This window comes from Rattus norvegicus, chromosome X (assembly GCF_021556685.1).
Source record: "Rattus norvegicus strain SHRSP/BbbUtx chromosome X, alternate assembly SHRSP_T2T, whole genome shotgun sequence".
Classification (NCBI taxonomy): Eukaryota; Metazoa; Chordata; class Mammalia; order Rodentia; family Muridae; genus Rattus; species Rattus norvegicus.
In genome coordinates this window covers 66,375,424-66,393,892 of record NC_141554.1, presented here as the reverse complement: position 1 = coordinate 66,393,892, position 18,469 = coordinate 66,375,424, and the positions used below count along the sequence as shown (strand labels likewise).

The window sequence follows — 18,469 nt, the reverse complement described above, 5'->3', positions numbered from 1 at the left end:
TGTCAGCAATTTCCAGACTGGGAAACTCCTACAGGGCCCAAAGCAAAAAGAGGAACCTGGTTCTTTGGTCTCTTCAAGGGATGGGGGAATGAGAAAAAGAGGGAAGGGGCAGAGAGGGAGGAGAGGTGGGCAGGGAGAGAGACTATGGATAGATCGACAGAGGTCAAAATGGAGCAAATGATTACAGTGAAAGCGTTGTTTATCTGCTGCACTCACATACCTACCCTCACGGCAGGGCCTGTGGATGTCTTCACTTAGTCCTGAGACTAGCTGAGGACAGCCCTCACCCAGAAGGCCTTTGTACTGGATGAAATAGGGGTGATACAATAGAGACTTAGTCCCAGCTCTACCCAGTTATAACACCAGTTCTCTAATCTTCTCAGGTTTTAAAGATTAAGTTAGATAGGGCACATTCTGGCACTGAGACCCCAGCCTTCCTACCTGGGAGGTTGTCAAGAGTTACAGCTTACTGGGTCCCAGCTCAAGTAGACAAACTCATACTCCGGTGCGAAATCCCAGACATCAAGTCCTCCTGGTTACTGATGCAGGCTCCAGTATAAGAAGCCTTGCCACTTGCCAGCTGAAGGGCCTTATGCAGCTTTGCAACCTCTCTAAGCCTTCGTTTCCTCCTGTATGAAATACTGAAAGACTTGGCCATGTTGAATTGTGAGAGGAAAATGATAGGATACACATAAAGGCCTTAGGACCTTGTACACATTGAGTAGATGCCTAACACTCGTCGTTGACACACTGTCCTCTGCCCTGTGGATTCCTTTAAACTTGGGTTGTCTGTGCATTGCAGTGGCAGTAGGAGCTCAGTCTGTTTTACCATCATCAATGCCTTAAATCTTTAACTCGCTCAACTAGTCATATTTTTCACTCTGTCCTAACCGACTGGGCTGGTCCACATTTACCCCCAGACAGCTGTCTAGCTCTGTGCTTTCCTGCACTGTTCTGATTCTACCCCTACAGAATGACTGTTTTCTGTTGGCATGGTCCAAAAGTTCTGTCAAAAGAACAAGCTATGTTCTGCATCCTCCGTTAGGGCTTGCCTGACCTCTCCAGGCCATGGGAATGTGCCGTTCTCTGAACTGTCACTTATCATCAGTGTTGTACAAGCATACATGTGCCCGTGGCTTTTACTTCATGTTTAACAGTCTTGCCTCTTTAATTACCACGAAAGCCCATGGGGAGCAGACATGGTACTTTATAGTTTCTTCTCATCCCCATTGCTCTTCTGACATAAGCTACAGGAACAGATGGAGGAATACACTACTAGAACAGAACCTCGTCTTTTTAGGGCTCGCTTAAAACAGAAAAATGAAGACATTTCAGAACAGGTACAATTATAGTGACTTAGTTCATCAACCCCTTGAAAATGGACTTTTTACGGAACCTGTCTGTCACAAAAGCCATGTGGAACAAGACATTGTCCCTGTTTTGCCAATGACAAGATAAATCCAGACCTTTTCATGAGTCGCCAGAGTCTGTGGAACTAGTAAATGACAGAGCTTGGCCTTAAGCATCTCCTGCGTTTTTACCTTGGCAACCTCGATGTGTCTAAGTTATTGCTGTTTTGTTTTTTTTTTTAAACAACAGACTCTTACTCTTCAGCCCAGGTTGTCTTGGAACTCACTACACAACCCACGATGTTCCTGAATTCACAGCTGCCCTTCTCCTTCGGCCTCCTCAGTGCTGAGATTACAGTTGTAAGTCCTCATACTCAACTACCCACTAGTATTGTTCTCCATTCTCCCACTGTACTAAGATTCCACTCTGAAAGTAAGCCCTGTTCACACAATGCTTTGTTAGAACTTCAGATGTCAAGACAGCCTCACCTGGAGTTCCTAAGCGGGCCTGAGCAATGGTCAGTTTTTCATGAGGCGCTTGGCACTGGCAGCTGGACTCATCGGCAAATGGGGCTGGTGCAGTCAGGGTCTAGAAGGAAAAAAGAGAAGGGAAATACATTCTGATCAAGATTTCTTCAGCACCATCCTCCTCCCTTGAAGTTTCCCGTTTGGTAGGCAGGTACGACTACGAAGAGAATAGCAGGTCACGATGGCTCACACCTGTCATCCCCGTGTTTAAGTGAAGAGCCCAAGGCAGGATGATCACAGTAAGTTCCAAGCCAGCCTGAGCTATGGAGTGAGTTCCTCAGTGTTCCACAATGGCTCGGGCTTCAGAGAGTGAGACTGGCGGTGCTAGCGGGAAGAAGTAGAATATATCTGCTGGGCCTGCCAGAGCAATATTGTACTCCTAGAAATAAAGCTTTGTCACAGTCCCTTCCCCCTCCTCTTTAACTCACACATCAGGAATATTAAGAGCTAGTCAGGCATGGTGACTTACATATGTAATCTCAACACTCAGGAGACTGAGACTGGAGGATGGAGAGTTCAAGACCAGCCTGAGCTATAGAGTGAAACCCTGTATTCAAAACTAAGAACGAATAAAAGAAAAAAGAAGAAATAGCAGGTTTGTACGATGCCTACCATATGCCAGGGGTTAGATGAGATGCTCTGGGGTTGCCATCTCTTTCTGGCCTCCCAACACACTATGCTGCATACATACTATGCCTATTTCACAGAAAAGGCAACCGAGGTTCAGTAAGATTAAGAAATATGCTAAGTCATGCCCTTAGAAAATCATAATGCCCAGCTTTGAGCATTTCCCAACCAAGAAGGGCAGTCTTCAGATATTTAGACTCACCCACACCCGGGACACTCTGCTGAAAGGAACCTCATATTCAGAAGCGTGGCACGACATCTCCTGTAATACACACACACACACACACACACACACACACACACACACACACACACACCAGCCTGGCCAATCACAGATGCCGACGTCTCTTCAATGCAAAGGCCAAGCCTGATATCTGCACCGGAGAAAGCCTAAAAGCACAGCAATTCTGGCGGGCTGCAGATAGCTGCTCCTGTGGTAGCTCCCCCAGCTACCAATGGCTAGAGGCCCCGCCCCAGGCAGCTTGGGCTGAGGCTCTGGGGAACGCTGTGAGAAAGATGTAGTCACTTGGAAGCCTGCCCAGGAAGTGGCCCTGCATTTTTTAGTCAGCCTCTTAAAATGAAAACCTCACTCTCTCCAGACAGAGGAAGACAAAGCGGGCGGTGTTTTTTGTAAACAGGGCAATTCAGACTTGTCCATTTGCAGTCTTTGAGCTATGTCATTACCACAGTCACCTCGGGTTTCTTGTTCCTGTTTTTGTTTTAACCTAAGGTTTACTAGTCACTGTAAATATTATTCATGGTGCTGCATGAATTATTAGAAATGGAGATAGGTGTATTCCTTAACTTGGGAAGATGTGGCTGAGGAAGGATCTAGACATTTGAGCAGGGGACATGATTTACGTCTGCCATTAATTTATTCATATTTCTTCAGTTACTTATTTACTCAAAGCTATGTCAGCCGCCATATGAAAATCTAGGGCTAAATGTAGGGATAAAGCTATCCCACTCCTTGGCTTTTTAATTTTGTTAAAGTCAGGACCTTGTTACATATCCCAAGCTGACCTTGACCTCAAAATCCTCCAAACTTGTCCTCCCGAACGCTAGGCTAGTAGGCATGCACTATCATTCCTGGAAGTTAGTCCTTGCTTTTGACAAGACCATGTTGTCTAAGACACCAAGTTCTCTACACTGACAAGAAGCAAACTGCCCTGGCCCCATCCTGTGGCCTGATTCAGTACCTTCTCCTCTGAGACAGGAATCCTGCTGCACTTTTGAGATCTCCTACTTAGTTGCCTAACCCTTCCATAACTCCCATCCTGTCCTTAAGGGCTCTGGCAATAAACCAAGACTCCAGCGAAAACGTAACTCCATTTTTTGTTTTTGTTTCGTTTTGTTTCTCTGATTCGTTAGGATACATTTGGAGGGCGCCAGTCGAGCAGAGAAACGTGTGTGATGTGGCAAAGGAGTGCCATCTGTATTTGTAAGACTCCTGTTCAAATCTCCTTTGTAACACTTACTGAGTGTACACTTTAATTAGGCTCTTCTGGTTTAAAACATGCACTAAAGTTAGCTCTTGGGTGGGTGATATATTTTGAGGCACAGTAAGTGGAGAAAGGAAACGAGCAGAGTGTGCCCTCGGCATGCCAAGTGTTCTGCACCAACCTGTCTGCAGCATGTTTCTTTCTGGTCCATCCCCTTGCATCCTCTACCCGTCTCTGCTTGCTTCCCATTCCCCAGAACTTCAGCTTATATGCGGCTCCACATGGTTTTCTCAAGTTTCCCTTCACAAGCTACCCCGAGGTTGCTTTGTTTACTTGCTTGCTTGTATCGACACAAGGTTTTGCCAGGTAGCCTAGGTTGACTTTGAACTCATGATCTTCCTCAGTAGTAGAGTGCTTACCTAGCACATACAAAGCCCTGGGTACCATCCCTAGTACACACACACACACACACACACACACACACACACACACACACACACACAGTTATAAAGTAGAACCTGTCTGGCTAAGCTCATATTTTTAAATCAGGATCCAACCAGACTTGGCTACAGCTGTGTCAGGTGCACTCTTGGGTCCAACAGCTGTGGCAGGGAAAGTCATGGCTGGCCCAATATTATCCCTTTAGCAGGAACTAGCTACACATGTGGTGAAAGAGTTATTTGACTTCGCCTGTTCCTAAAAGCAAGTTCTGTAATGGAGCTGGATTCAGTCTCATGTGCAAAAGGGGTATCTATCTTACAGGATTGTTCTGAGAAACAGCGGTTATATGTATACTATGCTTAGTAGCCAATTCATCGTACCTACAACTGCTCTCCTTACTCATCAGGTCACACATAGCACTGCATATTATTGTATGGTGATAGATAATGCAGTTCTCCATACAAATAAGAAAAATGACTCAGGAATGCATCTTAACAATGCACACAACCCAAATTAGTAAAGTGGTTGCGTGTGTGTGTGTGTGTGTGTGTGTGTGTCCGCGTGTGCACGCATGTGAATAAGCCTCATGTTTGTGGGTACCCACAGGAGCCAGAAGAGGGCAGCCAATGCCCTGCAGCTGGAGTTGCAGGCAGTTGTGAGGTACGTGACACAGGTACTGTGGACCAAACCCTAGGTCTCCTAGAAGTGCAGCAAGTACTACTAACTGCTAAGCTATCTATCCAGACCCAAATAGAAGTATATTACATTAATGATTTCTTCATCTGTTTCTGTCTTCTTGTTGTTGTTGTAAGGATTTTTAAAGATACAGTCTTACCATCATGCTAGCCCAAGTTAGCTGTAACTTGCTATATAGCCCGGGCTAACCTGGAACTCATAAACCTCTTGCTTCAGTGTTCACGTATTTGGATTTTACACAGCTGTTTCATTTACATGTGTATATGAACAGTTAATCAAATAGTCTAAAAATGACTAGAAATATTTTTATGTACTGGCCACAAAGCTTACTAGACAAAGTGTTGTTTCATAAGGAAGATGTGTTACGAGGGCATGAAAGCTAGCATTAAAACAGAGAGAAATTTTACTGAAAGATGAAGATAGTTTATGTATGCTGTGCATTTTGCTGTTGATTCTCATGGCTCAGAAGTAAGGAAATGGGAAGACTGAAGAGAAGGAAAACACGCAAAACCCCTAAGTGCCTATGTGTGCAGCATGCGCACAGATGAGCCTCTGTAACTGTAGTTGGCGTGGGAAGGGCTCATATTTGTAATATACAAAACAACTACGCATAGAACAGGGACAATGCAAAATAAGCCAGTTGAATCCCCGCTTTCCGGAAGTTTTCCTTTCAAAGTGATGCTGAAATGGGTTGAGCATTTGACACTACATTGGAACAATGAGATGGCTCAGTGGGTGAAGGTGCTTTCCGTGCAGGGCCAGCAACTCAGGTTCAGTTCCTAGAACCCATGTAAAGGCAAATAATAATAATAATAATAATAATAATAATAATAATAATAAATAATTTAATTAAAAGTAATTAAACTCTATATTCAGCAAGACTTGGTGAAGGCCTGGCAAATACCAACCACTTGTATAACTTGAAGTAATATTTTTTTTTCTTTTTTTCGGAGCTGGGGACTGAACCCAGGGCCTCGCGCTTGCTAGGCAAGCGCTCTACCACTGAGCTAAATCCCCAACCCCTATATTTTTTAGTCTGAACACATCAGACTACAATTAATAACTTTTCGGGCTGGAGAAATGGCTCAGCGGTTAAAAGCACCGACTGCTCTTCCAAAGGTCCTGAGTTCAATTCCCAGCAACCACATGGTGGCTCACGACCATCTGTAATGAGATCTGATGCCCTCTTCTGGTGCATCTAAAGATAGCTACAGGCTACAGTGTACACATATAAATAAAGTAAATCTTTAAAAAAAAATAACTTTTCAAGAGCAAAACAAATCATTTAATGTCTAAGGAATCTATGCTCATTAGGTTCTGTTTTCTTTACATACAGTCAATGGGCTCACCTCAGAACAATCGAGAATAAAATACCAAGAGTCTCCTAGGAGGAGGGAGGATGGGGTTAATCTGGCCTTTGACCTATCTAGATGTCTACATGGGACCAAGGTCCCTACCTACTCCTCAAACCTTACCAAAGCCAAGATGCTTACTGGGGTACTCTGATGTATTTGACAGGCCTTTTGTGAAGACATGAAAGTGGGGCCCAATGACACAGTATAACAACTAAGACTTTGGGGTTGGGGATTTAGCTCAGTGGTAGAGCGCTCGCCTAGCAAGCGCAAGGCCCTGGGTTCGGTCCCCAGCTCCAAAAAAAAAAAAAAAAAAAAAAAAGAAAGAAAGAAAGAAAAGAAAAGAAAACAAAACAACTAAGACTTTGATTGTCTACACAGTGATGCATATAAAGTGTCAGATATATTTGCTCATTTAGTTTATACAAGAACTCTGCAGGATAGGCACAGTGTCTAGCAAACTATGCAGGATCTGTCTGCAATAGTGACATTAATTGATGACAAGAAGCCATTTCATAGGTAGATCCTTTAGATTCAGCTGTCATTTTGGCTCCCTCTGAACTGAGGAAATATTCAAATTTTTAGATAAGAGAAGACCACAGAAAGAAGATACAGAGATGCCTGATAATCTGGAAGGGGAAACTCAAAAACAATTAACTGAAGAAGTAAGAGTATGTGGCAGATATTTTTTACCCCCGATTTAGACGCTAAGGTGCCCAGATCACCTTTTCTAGTGTTTCTAGCACAAGCTACACAGTTAAGTTATGCTAGATGTCTGGAAGGTAGGCAAGTAAAGGAACAAATAAGAAAGGCAGGAAAGAGGGTGACTTGGGCAGCAATCTACTAAAGTGAAGAGTTGCCCTTTCAGAACATGAAAGGATAGTAATTCAAAAGGCAATTCCAACCATTTCATATTTGTAACCCAAGTCCCATTCTTTTCAATATACAATTCATAGAAATCAAGTAATGAGACTAGTGAGTGTTATCAGAACCATAGACCATGCCTCCCTGGAGAACCACATTCAAAATTGGACTATGAGATACAAGAGTCCATTCAGCACAAGAGTGACAACTTTCAAGGGATAAGAAGCCCTGGCCCAGTGCCCCAGACAGACCTCACATGTACATGGGCCTTGGAAGACCACAGATTTGGTTCTAGTCCATAGTAAAAGTCTTCTTGCCTAATTTAGGATTTCAGAACACCCAACCATTGCTCGTGAACGTGCTTCCCATTTGTCACATGTGTTCCAGTTATGTAAACTGTGCCACAGTACCATATAAAAGCTATACTCCCAAAAGGCTTTGCAAAGGGAAGGACATTGTATATTGGACATTGCTTTACAGAATCTCTTTTACTGAGACTTGTCATATATTTACCTAAAACTTAGGCTTACGTAGTGGGGAGTGTACTCAAGAGACTGAGGCAGAAGTCTCCTGAGTTCCCAGCCAGATTAGGCTACCTAGGAGTTCAAGGTCAGCTTGAGGTCCATAGCAAGACCTCTACAAGTATGTGTTCAAGCAGCTGCATATGCACACGAAGCTACATGTCCATACCTGCATACACACATAGACATACATATATGCACATGCACACAGAGATAGCTATCAGGTACAATATAAAACGTATGATACAATTACTACTGGAGTGCAAAAAATGACACATAATACCTGTACTTACACGCTGTGCATCACTGACTGACAACAAGCGGACTGATCAGACTGAGAACCACAAATTGTGAATAAAAAAGGATATCATAAAACATTCTATTTCTCATCTCTGAAAATAATTTTAAATCCAGATTTAATTTAGGATCATAAAAGTTTAGTCTGATTACAAGATAGAAGAAAATAAACAGTTGACCATAGGTCTGAAATACACAAGTCACCAGAGTCTCGATTATGTAGGATCCCAAAATCACATAGCTGATATGAAAGCCTTGCCAGCAGAAATCCAGAGTGGAGAATAATGAGGCCCAGAATGTGGACCAACACCAAGAAGTACTGTTTTCTCATTTTGGAAGAAGTGATAGGTGCCACCACAAAGACTGGGCCAGATATATGTGTATCAAGAAGGAATCATTCCTAGGATATTTTCCTGAATGCAAGAACAGTATACATGCATGTTAATACTATGTAATGTCATTTATGATTTTAAAAAGGGAAAGGGAGAGATAGAAATAGATAATAATTAGGCTGAAATGATAGTTATTGTTCACATATGGCTATTTAAAGTTATATAATACTTAAAACAAAACAAAATTTAAAACAGAATCTCAGTCATGCTAGCCACACTAAAAGTATTTAATAAGCACATATGGCCAGCAGGTCTATCGGACAGTACAGACAGAGAACATTTCTGTTATCACAGGAAGGGCCACTTAGCAGAAGAATAAACAGCACATACTTAATTACCTCCTTGGGAAGAAGATCCGAGTTATTTTGCTTTGTTCTTATAATGAGAACATATTCATGTCATTTACATAATACAAAAATAAATCTAAAGAAATATTTTTCCTCTTCTGTGATTTCAGAGTTGCAGAAAATCTAATCAAGACTCAGGTGTCCTTAATATGGAGGGTAGGTCTTATGGAAAATAAAAGCACTCAGCTATTATCTATAAACTAGCTGATATAATTCCTGCGCATAGGGAAGTTTTAGAACTCATTTGTGCTTTTGAAAGATTTAAATCACTGTCATAATATCTACCCATTATCCCTTTCTTCAACATTTTATACCACGTGAGTAGTACTTAGTGTATGTTAGGTACTGTTGTAGATTCTGAGGTCACATCAGAGGCAATAACAGACAAAAAAAGAAAAAAAAAACCAACCAACCAACCAACCACCACCGACAAAACCATCCTGTCCTCATAACACTGAACAGTAATGACAAGCGAGAAGAACGTAAAATACATGCAGTGTGTTAAGTGGTGATTGCAGCTATGCAAAAACTAAGGCGAGGACAGGTAGAAAGGACGGTGAAGGAAGATAATAGGGAGCTCCAAACTCACTGAGGTGGAGAGACAATGGAGGCCTATAAACTCAGCTACTCAGAACGCTGAAGTGCAAGGCCTGCCTGGGCTGCAGAGTGAGTTCAAGGCCAGCCTGGGCCATTCAATGGGACCTTGTCTCTGAATAAAAGTAAAACGTTGGGACATACCTTAATGGTAGTGTTTGCCTAGGATGGATGAGAGCTTAGATTCAATTCCCAGTAGTAAAGGAGGAGAAATAAGAGAGAAGAAAGCAAGCAAGAGTGATCTGATTTTTGCATGTAAGTGGTGTGTGTGTGTATGTGTGCACGTGCGTGTGCTGTTTATGTATATGAGTGAGGACTGGATGCACATTACCTGTATGTGTATATCTGGAGGCCAGAAGGATGCTGGGTGTCCTTCTTTAGCATTCTCTGCCTTTTTTAAAGATTTATTTATTTTATTTATTTATTTTCTATATGTGAGTACACTGTCACAGTCAGATCTCATTACAGATGGTCATGAGCCACCACGTGGTTGCTGGGAATTGAACTCAGGACCTCTGGAAGAGCAATCAGTGCTCTTAACCGCTGAGCCATCTCTCTAGTCCTTGCCTTTTTTATTTTAGACATGGTCTGTCACTGAAACTGAAGCTAGGCTGACAGTCAGCCTAGTTAGGAATCATCCTACCTCTCCCACCACGGCACTGGGTTAGATGTGTGTATGTGCTTACATCTTTTTTTTTTAAACATGGATGCTGAAATCAAAACTCAAGTTCTCATGTTGTATTGCAAGCACTCTTCCCTAATGAGTCATCTGTCTAGTCTCTGGTTTTTGTTCTCTTTTTGAGACAAGGTCTTATGTAGCCCAGGCTGGCCTTGAACTCACTATTCATCTGGTGGTGGCCTGAGCTCTTGCTTCTTTCTTAGCCTTTCCTATGCTGGGATTACAGGCATGCACCACCACACCTGGCTTTGACTGCACTTTGACAGGACCTTAGAGGATACATTGAGAACAAACTGGTAAGATCTAAGGTAGAAACAAAACCACTGCGCTAGAGGTAATGAGACATCAGATTTTACATAGATTTTGGATAAGTAAAATTTGGAATACATTGGATACAAAGTATGAAAAAGAGGAGAAGCTAGGATAATTTCAAAGTAACTGGTGTGGGGGGGGAATGGGACCACCTGTGTTACCGTTCTCTGGATGGGAAAGGTTCTAAAAGGGGAAGTCTGTGGTAGGAAGGATAGAAAGATTTGGGTTCTGTTCTCACTCCCTCATTTTGGACATTACTGTTAGATCTCCATGTAGGGATGTCAAGACTGTATGTACAAGGCTGAAATTTGGGAGAGAGCACTAAAAACTGGCAATGGGACTCTAGAAGACGACTTAATATAAGTGATGCTTAAAGCAATTGGAATGAATTCATATTATAACATCTAAAAGCATGAAGGCAGAAAGAAGGGTCCAAGTTGGCTAGCAAGGAGACACTAAATTTGTAGACAGTCTTTCTCCACCATTGTGAAAAGGCCAAGAAAGCAAGGACTTGGCCTTCCATCTTTTTTGCTATAGCTCCATTCCCCAGTACAGTCCCGGACACAGAGTATGTCCCTAATAAATACTAGTTGAATAATATCTGGAGAAAGTGATTGCTGACAAAGACAGAAATAGGAACTGAACTCAAGAAGAAAGTACACAGATTAACAGTGTACTCTAAATGTCTCTTATCATCATAGTATATATTTCAGGAAACTAGAGAAAGTTAAGAGATGACAAACCTCAAATAGTTTAATTCTGTTTTCCAGAGTCAACTGTTGGTAAAATGTTATCTTTTAGTTTCAGCCTTTCCGATGTGCCATGCACACACACTAAAAGCTTTAGAACTTTACTGCATAAGCACTTTCTTCACCCCACACATCATGACACTCTTACCATATCATTTAATGAGTTTTCAACCTTGCTAATTTAGAGGACAATAAAATATAACACTGAATGGGAAAATCATACATAGTCTGAGAGATAGCTCTATGTTTAGAATTGCATACCAGGGAATTTGATGCCCTCTTCTGGAGTCTGTCGGCACCTATGCACACACATGCACATACCCACACACAGACATATTCATATACACATAATTAAAAATAAAATAAATCTTGAAAAAAGAAAAGTCTTAAATAGTTCCCTAATATTAAGGGTTAATTTAAAATATATTTTCTTAATAAAAGTAACATTCTAAACATAATTCTGAATCTGTGATTGTTTTCTTTGAATAGATGCCTAGGAGCTAAATTACTTAGATCAGGGGTGTAAACATTTTAAAGATAAACATTTGAAGAATGTTTTAACATCTATTGGTAAATTACCTCTACAAAGGCTGCGTCATTCACACTCACATTACAATGTATGAAAAGCGCCTATCTTCTTGCCATCTCGCTGGCATTAAGTATTATCTTTGTCAATTTTATAGACCAAAAAATGGCATCATGCTGTTTCAATTTGCATTATTTTGATTATAGGAAAGATTGAACATTTTTCAAATGTTTATTAGCCATTTGTATTTTCTTCTGAGAATAACCTGTCCTTTGCCCACTTTTCTATTGTTGGGAATAAATAGGTTGAAGCTGTTTAAAAGCAAAACAATATAGCACAGTTAAAAAGTTACCTGAAATATTTTTTAAATACATTTGCAACTTTATTTAGATTTGCCTTGTAGGAACTCCATTAGGGGGAAAAAAAAACACCACACAACTATTTCAATGCAGCTATCTGGGCGTGAGAGGACAGGTATAGTTATTCACTGGCAGTGGCTGTATGCTCCTGCAAAAGAGCTGCACAAAATCAAACCAGATAAAGTCCAAACCTGAACAGGATCAGGGAGGGAGTCACAAAGTACCACCATGGCCTGAGAAGCTATCGGCAGTTAATGGCTGCTGGGAGTGGAGGAGTCGGTTTTCCTCAGGCATTCAGCGCCGTAGAGACTACCCATGCTCCAATAAATGGTCCTCTACCCATGTCCATACGGGCAGCACTATGTGGATTCAATGGGCTTAAAAATAAAACAGCACATGAAGCAGAGAGGGAAGCATGATGAAGAGGAAAGGGGAGGCGTTAGAGAAGAGGGAACGGGTAATAGAGGTGGGTTTGACAGTTCACTTTTCAAAAACATAAAATCAGGCCAGTTATGTGGTAGTGTATGACTTCAATCCCAGCACTTGAGAGGCAGACACAGGTGTGTGAGTTTAAGCCACCCTGGGCTACATAAAGAGTTTCTAGGACAGCTAAGGATACAGAGTAAGATAAGACCTCATCTCAAAAATACAAGTTAAAACAACAAAACAACAGCCAGGCAGTGATGGAGCACACCTTTAATCCTAGTACTCGGGAGGCAGAGGCAGGTGAGTATCTAAGTTCGAGGCCAACCTGGTCTACAGAGCGAGTTGCAGGACAGCCAGGGCTACACAGAGAAACTGTGTTTCATAAAACAAACAAACAACAACAAAAATCAACAAAAAAGACAGTGTCTAAGCACTTGCATCTAAATCAGACTAGTAATGACTGGTCCTTTGGAGACCGGGGAGAGAAACTGTATTATGCCCTGGTGTGTGGGCTTTCCCTAAGCTGCAAGTCCTCCAATGCTGCTTTGGAACACACAGCAGTGACTTTCAAATGGCATGACAAATCTTAGAACTAAACCTGAAATCACGTTTCACTGATTATAAAATATCTGTTTCCTCTCTCCAATTGTAATGAGTTCAAGATTAGACCGTGCCTCCCAATACATCTTGTCTTATAATCTGTGTTAGCTGTTGTTTCACACATGACCCCTCTGAAATGCAAGTGCAACTTACAGTTAACAGACCCTAATTAGGTCCATGCCATTAATAGGCACTGGTACTAAGAATCTTTACCTGGATGTAAGAAATGCCTTCCTTGCTGTAGATACAAGCTTCACCAACAGAATACAAGAGATGGAAGAGAGAATCTCAGGAGCAGAAGATTCCATAGAAATCATTGACTCAACTGTCAAAGATAATGTAAAGCGGAAAAAGCTACTGGTCCAAAACATACAGGAAATCCAGGACTCAATGAGAAGATCAAACCTAAGGATAATAGGTATAGAAGAGAGTGAAGACTCCCAGCTCAAAGGACCAGTAAATATCTTCAACAAAATCATAGAAGAAAACTTCCCTAACCTAAAAAAAGAGATACCCATAGACATACAAGAAGCCTACAGAACTCCAAATAGATTGGACCAGAAAAGAAACACCTCCCGTCACATAATTGTCAAAACACCAAATGCACAAAATAAAGAAAGAATATTAAAAGCAGTAAGGGAAAAAGGTCAAGTAACATATAAAGGCAGACCTATCAGAATCACACCAGACTTCTCGCCAGAAACTATGAAGGCCAGAAGATCCTGGACTGATGTTATACAGACCCTAAGAGAACACAAATGCCAGCCCAGGTTACTGTATCCAGCAAAACTCTCAATTAACATTGATGGAGAAACCAAGATATTCCATGACAAAACCAAATTTACACAATATCTTTCCACAAATCCAGCACTACAAAGGATAATAAATGGTAAAGCCCAACATAAGGAGGCAAGCTATACCCTAGAAGAAGCAAGAAACTAATCGTCTTGGCAACAAAACAAAGAGAATGAAAGCACACAAACATAACCTCACATCCAAATATGAATATAACGGGAAGCAATAATCACTATTCCTTAATATCTCTCAATATCAATGGCCTCAACTCCCCAATAAAAAGACATAGATTAACAAACTGGATACGCAACGAGGACCCTGCATTCTGCTGCCTACAGGAAACACACCTCAGAGACAAAGACAGACACTACCTCAGAGTGAAAGGCTGGAAAACAACTTTCCAAGCAAATGGTCAGAAGAAGCAAGCTGGAGTAGCCATTCTAATATCAAATAAAATCAATTTCCAACTAAAAGTCATCAAAAAAGATAAGGAAGGACACTTCATATTCATCAAAGGAAAAATCAACCAAGATGAACTCTCAATCCTAAATATCTATGCCCCAAATAAAAGGGCACCTACATACGTAAAAGAAACCTTACTAAAGCTCAAAACACACATTGCACCTCACACAATAATAGTGGGAGATTTCAACACCCCACTCTCATCAATGGACAGATCATGGAAACAGAAATTAAACAGTGATGTCGACAGACTAAGAGAAGTCATGAGCCAAATGGACTTAACGGATATTTATAGAACATTCTATCCTAAAGCAAAAGGATATACCTTCTTCTCAGCTCCTCATGGTACTTTCTCCAAAATTGACCATATAATTGGTCAAAAAACGGGCCTCAACAGGTACAGAAAGATAGAAATAATCCCATGCGTGCTATCGGACCACCACGGCCTAAAACTGGTCTTCAATAACAATAAGGGAAGAATGCCCACATATACGTGGAAATTGAACAATGCTCTACTCAATGATAACCTGGTCAAGGAAGAAATAAAGAAAGAAATTAAAAACTTTTTAGAATTTAATGAAAATGAAGATACAACATACTCAAACTTATGGGACACAATGAAAGCTGTGCTAAGAGGAAAACTCATAGCGCTGAGTGCCTGCAGAAAGAAACAGGAAAGAGCATATGTCAGCAGCTTGACAGCACACCTAAAAGCTCTAGAACAAAAAGAAGCAAATACACCCAGGAGGAGTAGAAGGCAGGAAATAATCAAACTCAGAGCTGAAATCAACCAAGTAGAAACAAAAAGGACCATAGAAAGAATCAACAGAACCAAAAGTTGGTTCTTTGAGAAAATCAACAAGATAGATAAACCCTTAGCCAGACTAACGAGAGGACACAGAGAGTGTGTGCAAATTAACAAAATCAGAAATGAAAAGGGAGACATAACTACAGATTCGGAGGAAATTCAAAAAATCATCAGATCTTACTATAAAAACCTATATTCAACAAAACTTGAAAATCTTCAGGAAATGGACAATTTCCTAGACAGATACCAGGTATCGAAGTTAAATCAGGAACAGATAAACCAGTTAAACAACCCCATAACTCCTAAGGAAATAGAAGCAGTCATTAAAGGTCTCCCAACCAAAAAGAGCCCAGGTCCAGACGGGTTTAGTGCAGAATTCTATCAAACCTTCATAGAAGACCTCATACCAATATTATCCAAACTATTCCACAAAATTGAAACAGATGGAGCCCTACCGAATTCCTTCTACGAAGCCACAATTACTCTTATACCTAAACCACACAAAGACACAACAAAGAAAGAGAACTTCAGACCAATTTCCCTTATGAATATCGACGCAAAAATACTCAATAAAATTCTGGCAAACCGAATTCAAGAGCACATCAAAACAATCATCCACCATGATCAAGTAGGCTTCATCCCAGGCATGCAGGGATGGTTTAATATACGGAAAACCATCAACGTGATCCATTATATAAACAAACTGAAAGAACAGAACCACATGATCATTTCATTAGATGCTGAGAAAGCATTTGACAAAATTCAACACCCCTTCATGATAAAAGTCCTGGAAAGAATAGGAATTCAAGGCCCATACCTAAACATAGTAAAAGCCATATACAGCAAACCAGTTGCTAACATTAAACTAAATGGAGAGAAACTTGAAGCAATCCCACTAAAATCAGGGACTAGACAAGGCTGCCCACTCTCTCCCTACTTATTCAATATAGTTCTTGAAGTTCTAGCCAGAGCAATCAGACAACAAAAGGAGATCAAAGGGATACAGATCGGAAAAGAAGAGGTCAAAATATCACTATTTGCAGATGACATGATAGTATATTTAAGTGATCCCAAAAGTTCCACCAGAGAACTACTAAAGCTGATAAACAACTTCAGCAAAGTGGCTGGGTATAAAATTAACTCAAATAAATCAGTTGCCTTCCTCTATACAAAAGAGAAACAAGCCGAGAAAGAAATTAGGGAAACGACACCCTTCATAATAGACCCAAATAATATAAAGTACCTCGGTGTGACTTTAACCAAGCAAGTAAAAGATCTGTACAATAAGAACTTCAAGACACTGAGGAAAGAAATTGAAGAAGACCTCAGAAGATGGAAAGATCTCCCATGCTCATGGATTGGCAGGATTAATATGGTAAAAATGGCCATTTTACCAAAAGCAATCTACAGATTCAATGCAATCCCCATCAAAATACCAATCCAATTCTTCAAAGAGTTAGACAGAACAATTTGCAAATTCATCTGGAATAACAAAAAACCCAGGATAGCTAAAGCTATCCTCAACAATAAAAGGACTTCAGGGGGAATCACTATCCCTGAACTCAAGCAGTATTACAGAGCAATAGTGATAAAAACTGCATGGTATTGGTACAGAGACAGACAGATAGACCAATGGAATAGAATTGAAGACCCAGAAATGAACCCACACACCTATGGTCACTTGATTTTTGACAAAGGAGCCAAAACCATCCAATGGAAAAAAGATAGCATTTTCAGCAAATGGTGCTGGTTCAACTGGAGGGCAACATGTAGAAGAATGCAGATCGATCCATGCTTATCACCCTGTACAAAGCTTAAGTCCAAGTGGATCAAGGATCTCCACATCAAACCAGACACACTCAAACTAATAGAAGAAAAACTAGGGAAGCATCTGGAACACATGGGCACTGGAAAAAATTTCCTGAACAAAACACCAATGGCTTATGCTCTAAGATCAAGAATCGACAAATGGGATCTCATAAAACTGCAAAGCTTCTGTAAGGCAAAGGACACTGTGGTTAGGACAAAACGGCAACCAACAGATTGGGAAAAGATCTTTACCAATCCTACAACAGATAGAGGCCTTATTTCCAAAATATACAAAGAACTCAAGAAGTTAGACCGCAGGGAAACAAATAACCCTATTAAAAAATGGGGTTCAGAGCTAAACAAACAATTCACAGCTGAGGAATGCCGAATGGCTGAGAAACACCTAAAGAAATGTTCAACATCTTTAGTCATAAGGGAAATGCAAATCAAAACAATCCTGAGATTTCACCTCACACCAGTGCGATTGGCTAAGATCAAAAACTCAGGTGACAGCAGATGCTGGCGAGGATGTGGAGAAAGAGGAACACTCCTCCATTGTTGGTGGGATTGCAGACTGGTAAAACCATTCTGGAAATCAGTCTGGAGGTTCCTCAGAAAATTGGACATTGAACTGCCTGAGGATCCAGCTATACCTCTCTTGGGCATATACCCAAAAGATGCCTCAACATATAAAAGAGACACGTGCTCCACTATGTTCATCGCAGCCTTATTTATAATAGCCAGAAAATGGAAAGAACCCAGATGCCCTTCAACAGAGGAATGGATACAGAAAATGTGGTACATCTACACAATGGAATATTACTCAGCTATCAAAAACAACGAGTTTATGAAATTCGTAGGCAAATGGTTGGAACTGGAAAATATCATCCTGAGTGAGCTAACCCAATCACAGAAAGACATACATGGTATGCACTCATTGATAAGTGGCTATTAGCCCAAATGCTTGAATTACCCTAGATCCCTAGAACAAACGAAACTCAAGACGGATGATCAAAATGTGAATGCTTCACTCCTTCTTTAAATGAGGAAAAAGAATACTCTTGGCAGGGAAGGGAGAGGCAAAGATTAAAACAGAGACTGAAGGAACACCCATTCAGAGCCTGCCCCACATGTGGCCCATACATATACAGCCACCCAATTAGACAAGATGGATGAAGCAAAGAAGTGCAGACCGACAGGAGCCGGATGTAGATCGCTCCTGAGAGACACAGCCAGAATACAGCAAATATAGAGGCGAATGCCAGCAGCAAACCACTGAACTGAGAATAGGTCCCCTATTGAAGGAATCAGAGAAAGAACTGGAAGAGCTTGAAGGGGCTCGAGACCCCAAAAGTACAACAATGCCAAGCAACCAGAGCTTCCAGGGACTAAGCCACTACCTAAAGACTATACATGGACTGACCCTGGACTCCGACCCCATAGGTAGCAATGAATATCCTAGTAAGAGCACCAGTGGAAGGGGAAGCCCTGGGT

At 41.1% G+C, this 18,469-nt stretch overlaps 1 protein-coding gene across 4 annotated transcripts in view; it reads right to left on the bottom strand.

Moving 5' to 3' along the window:
- Positions 1-18,469, bottom strand: part of Pcyt1b (phosphate cytidylyltransferase 1B, choline) — a 98,992-nt gene that overhangs the window by 39,547 nt on the left and 40,976 nt on the right. For 2 of the 4 annotated variants that reach the window (XM_087599223.1, NM_173151.2), the window contains 1 exon segment: positions 1,839-1,938. In XM_087599223.1, the coding sequence (XP_087455349.1) occupies positions 1,839-1,938 (100 nt within the window). 4 annotated transcript variants of the gene reach the window in all.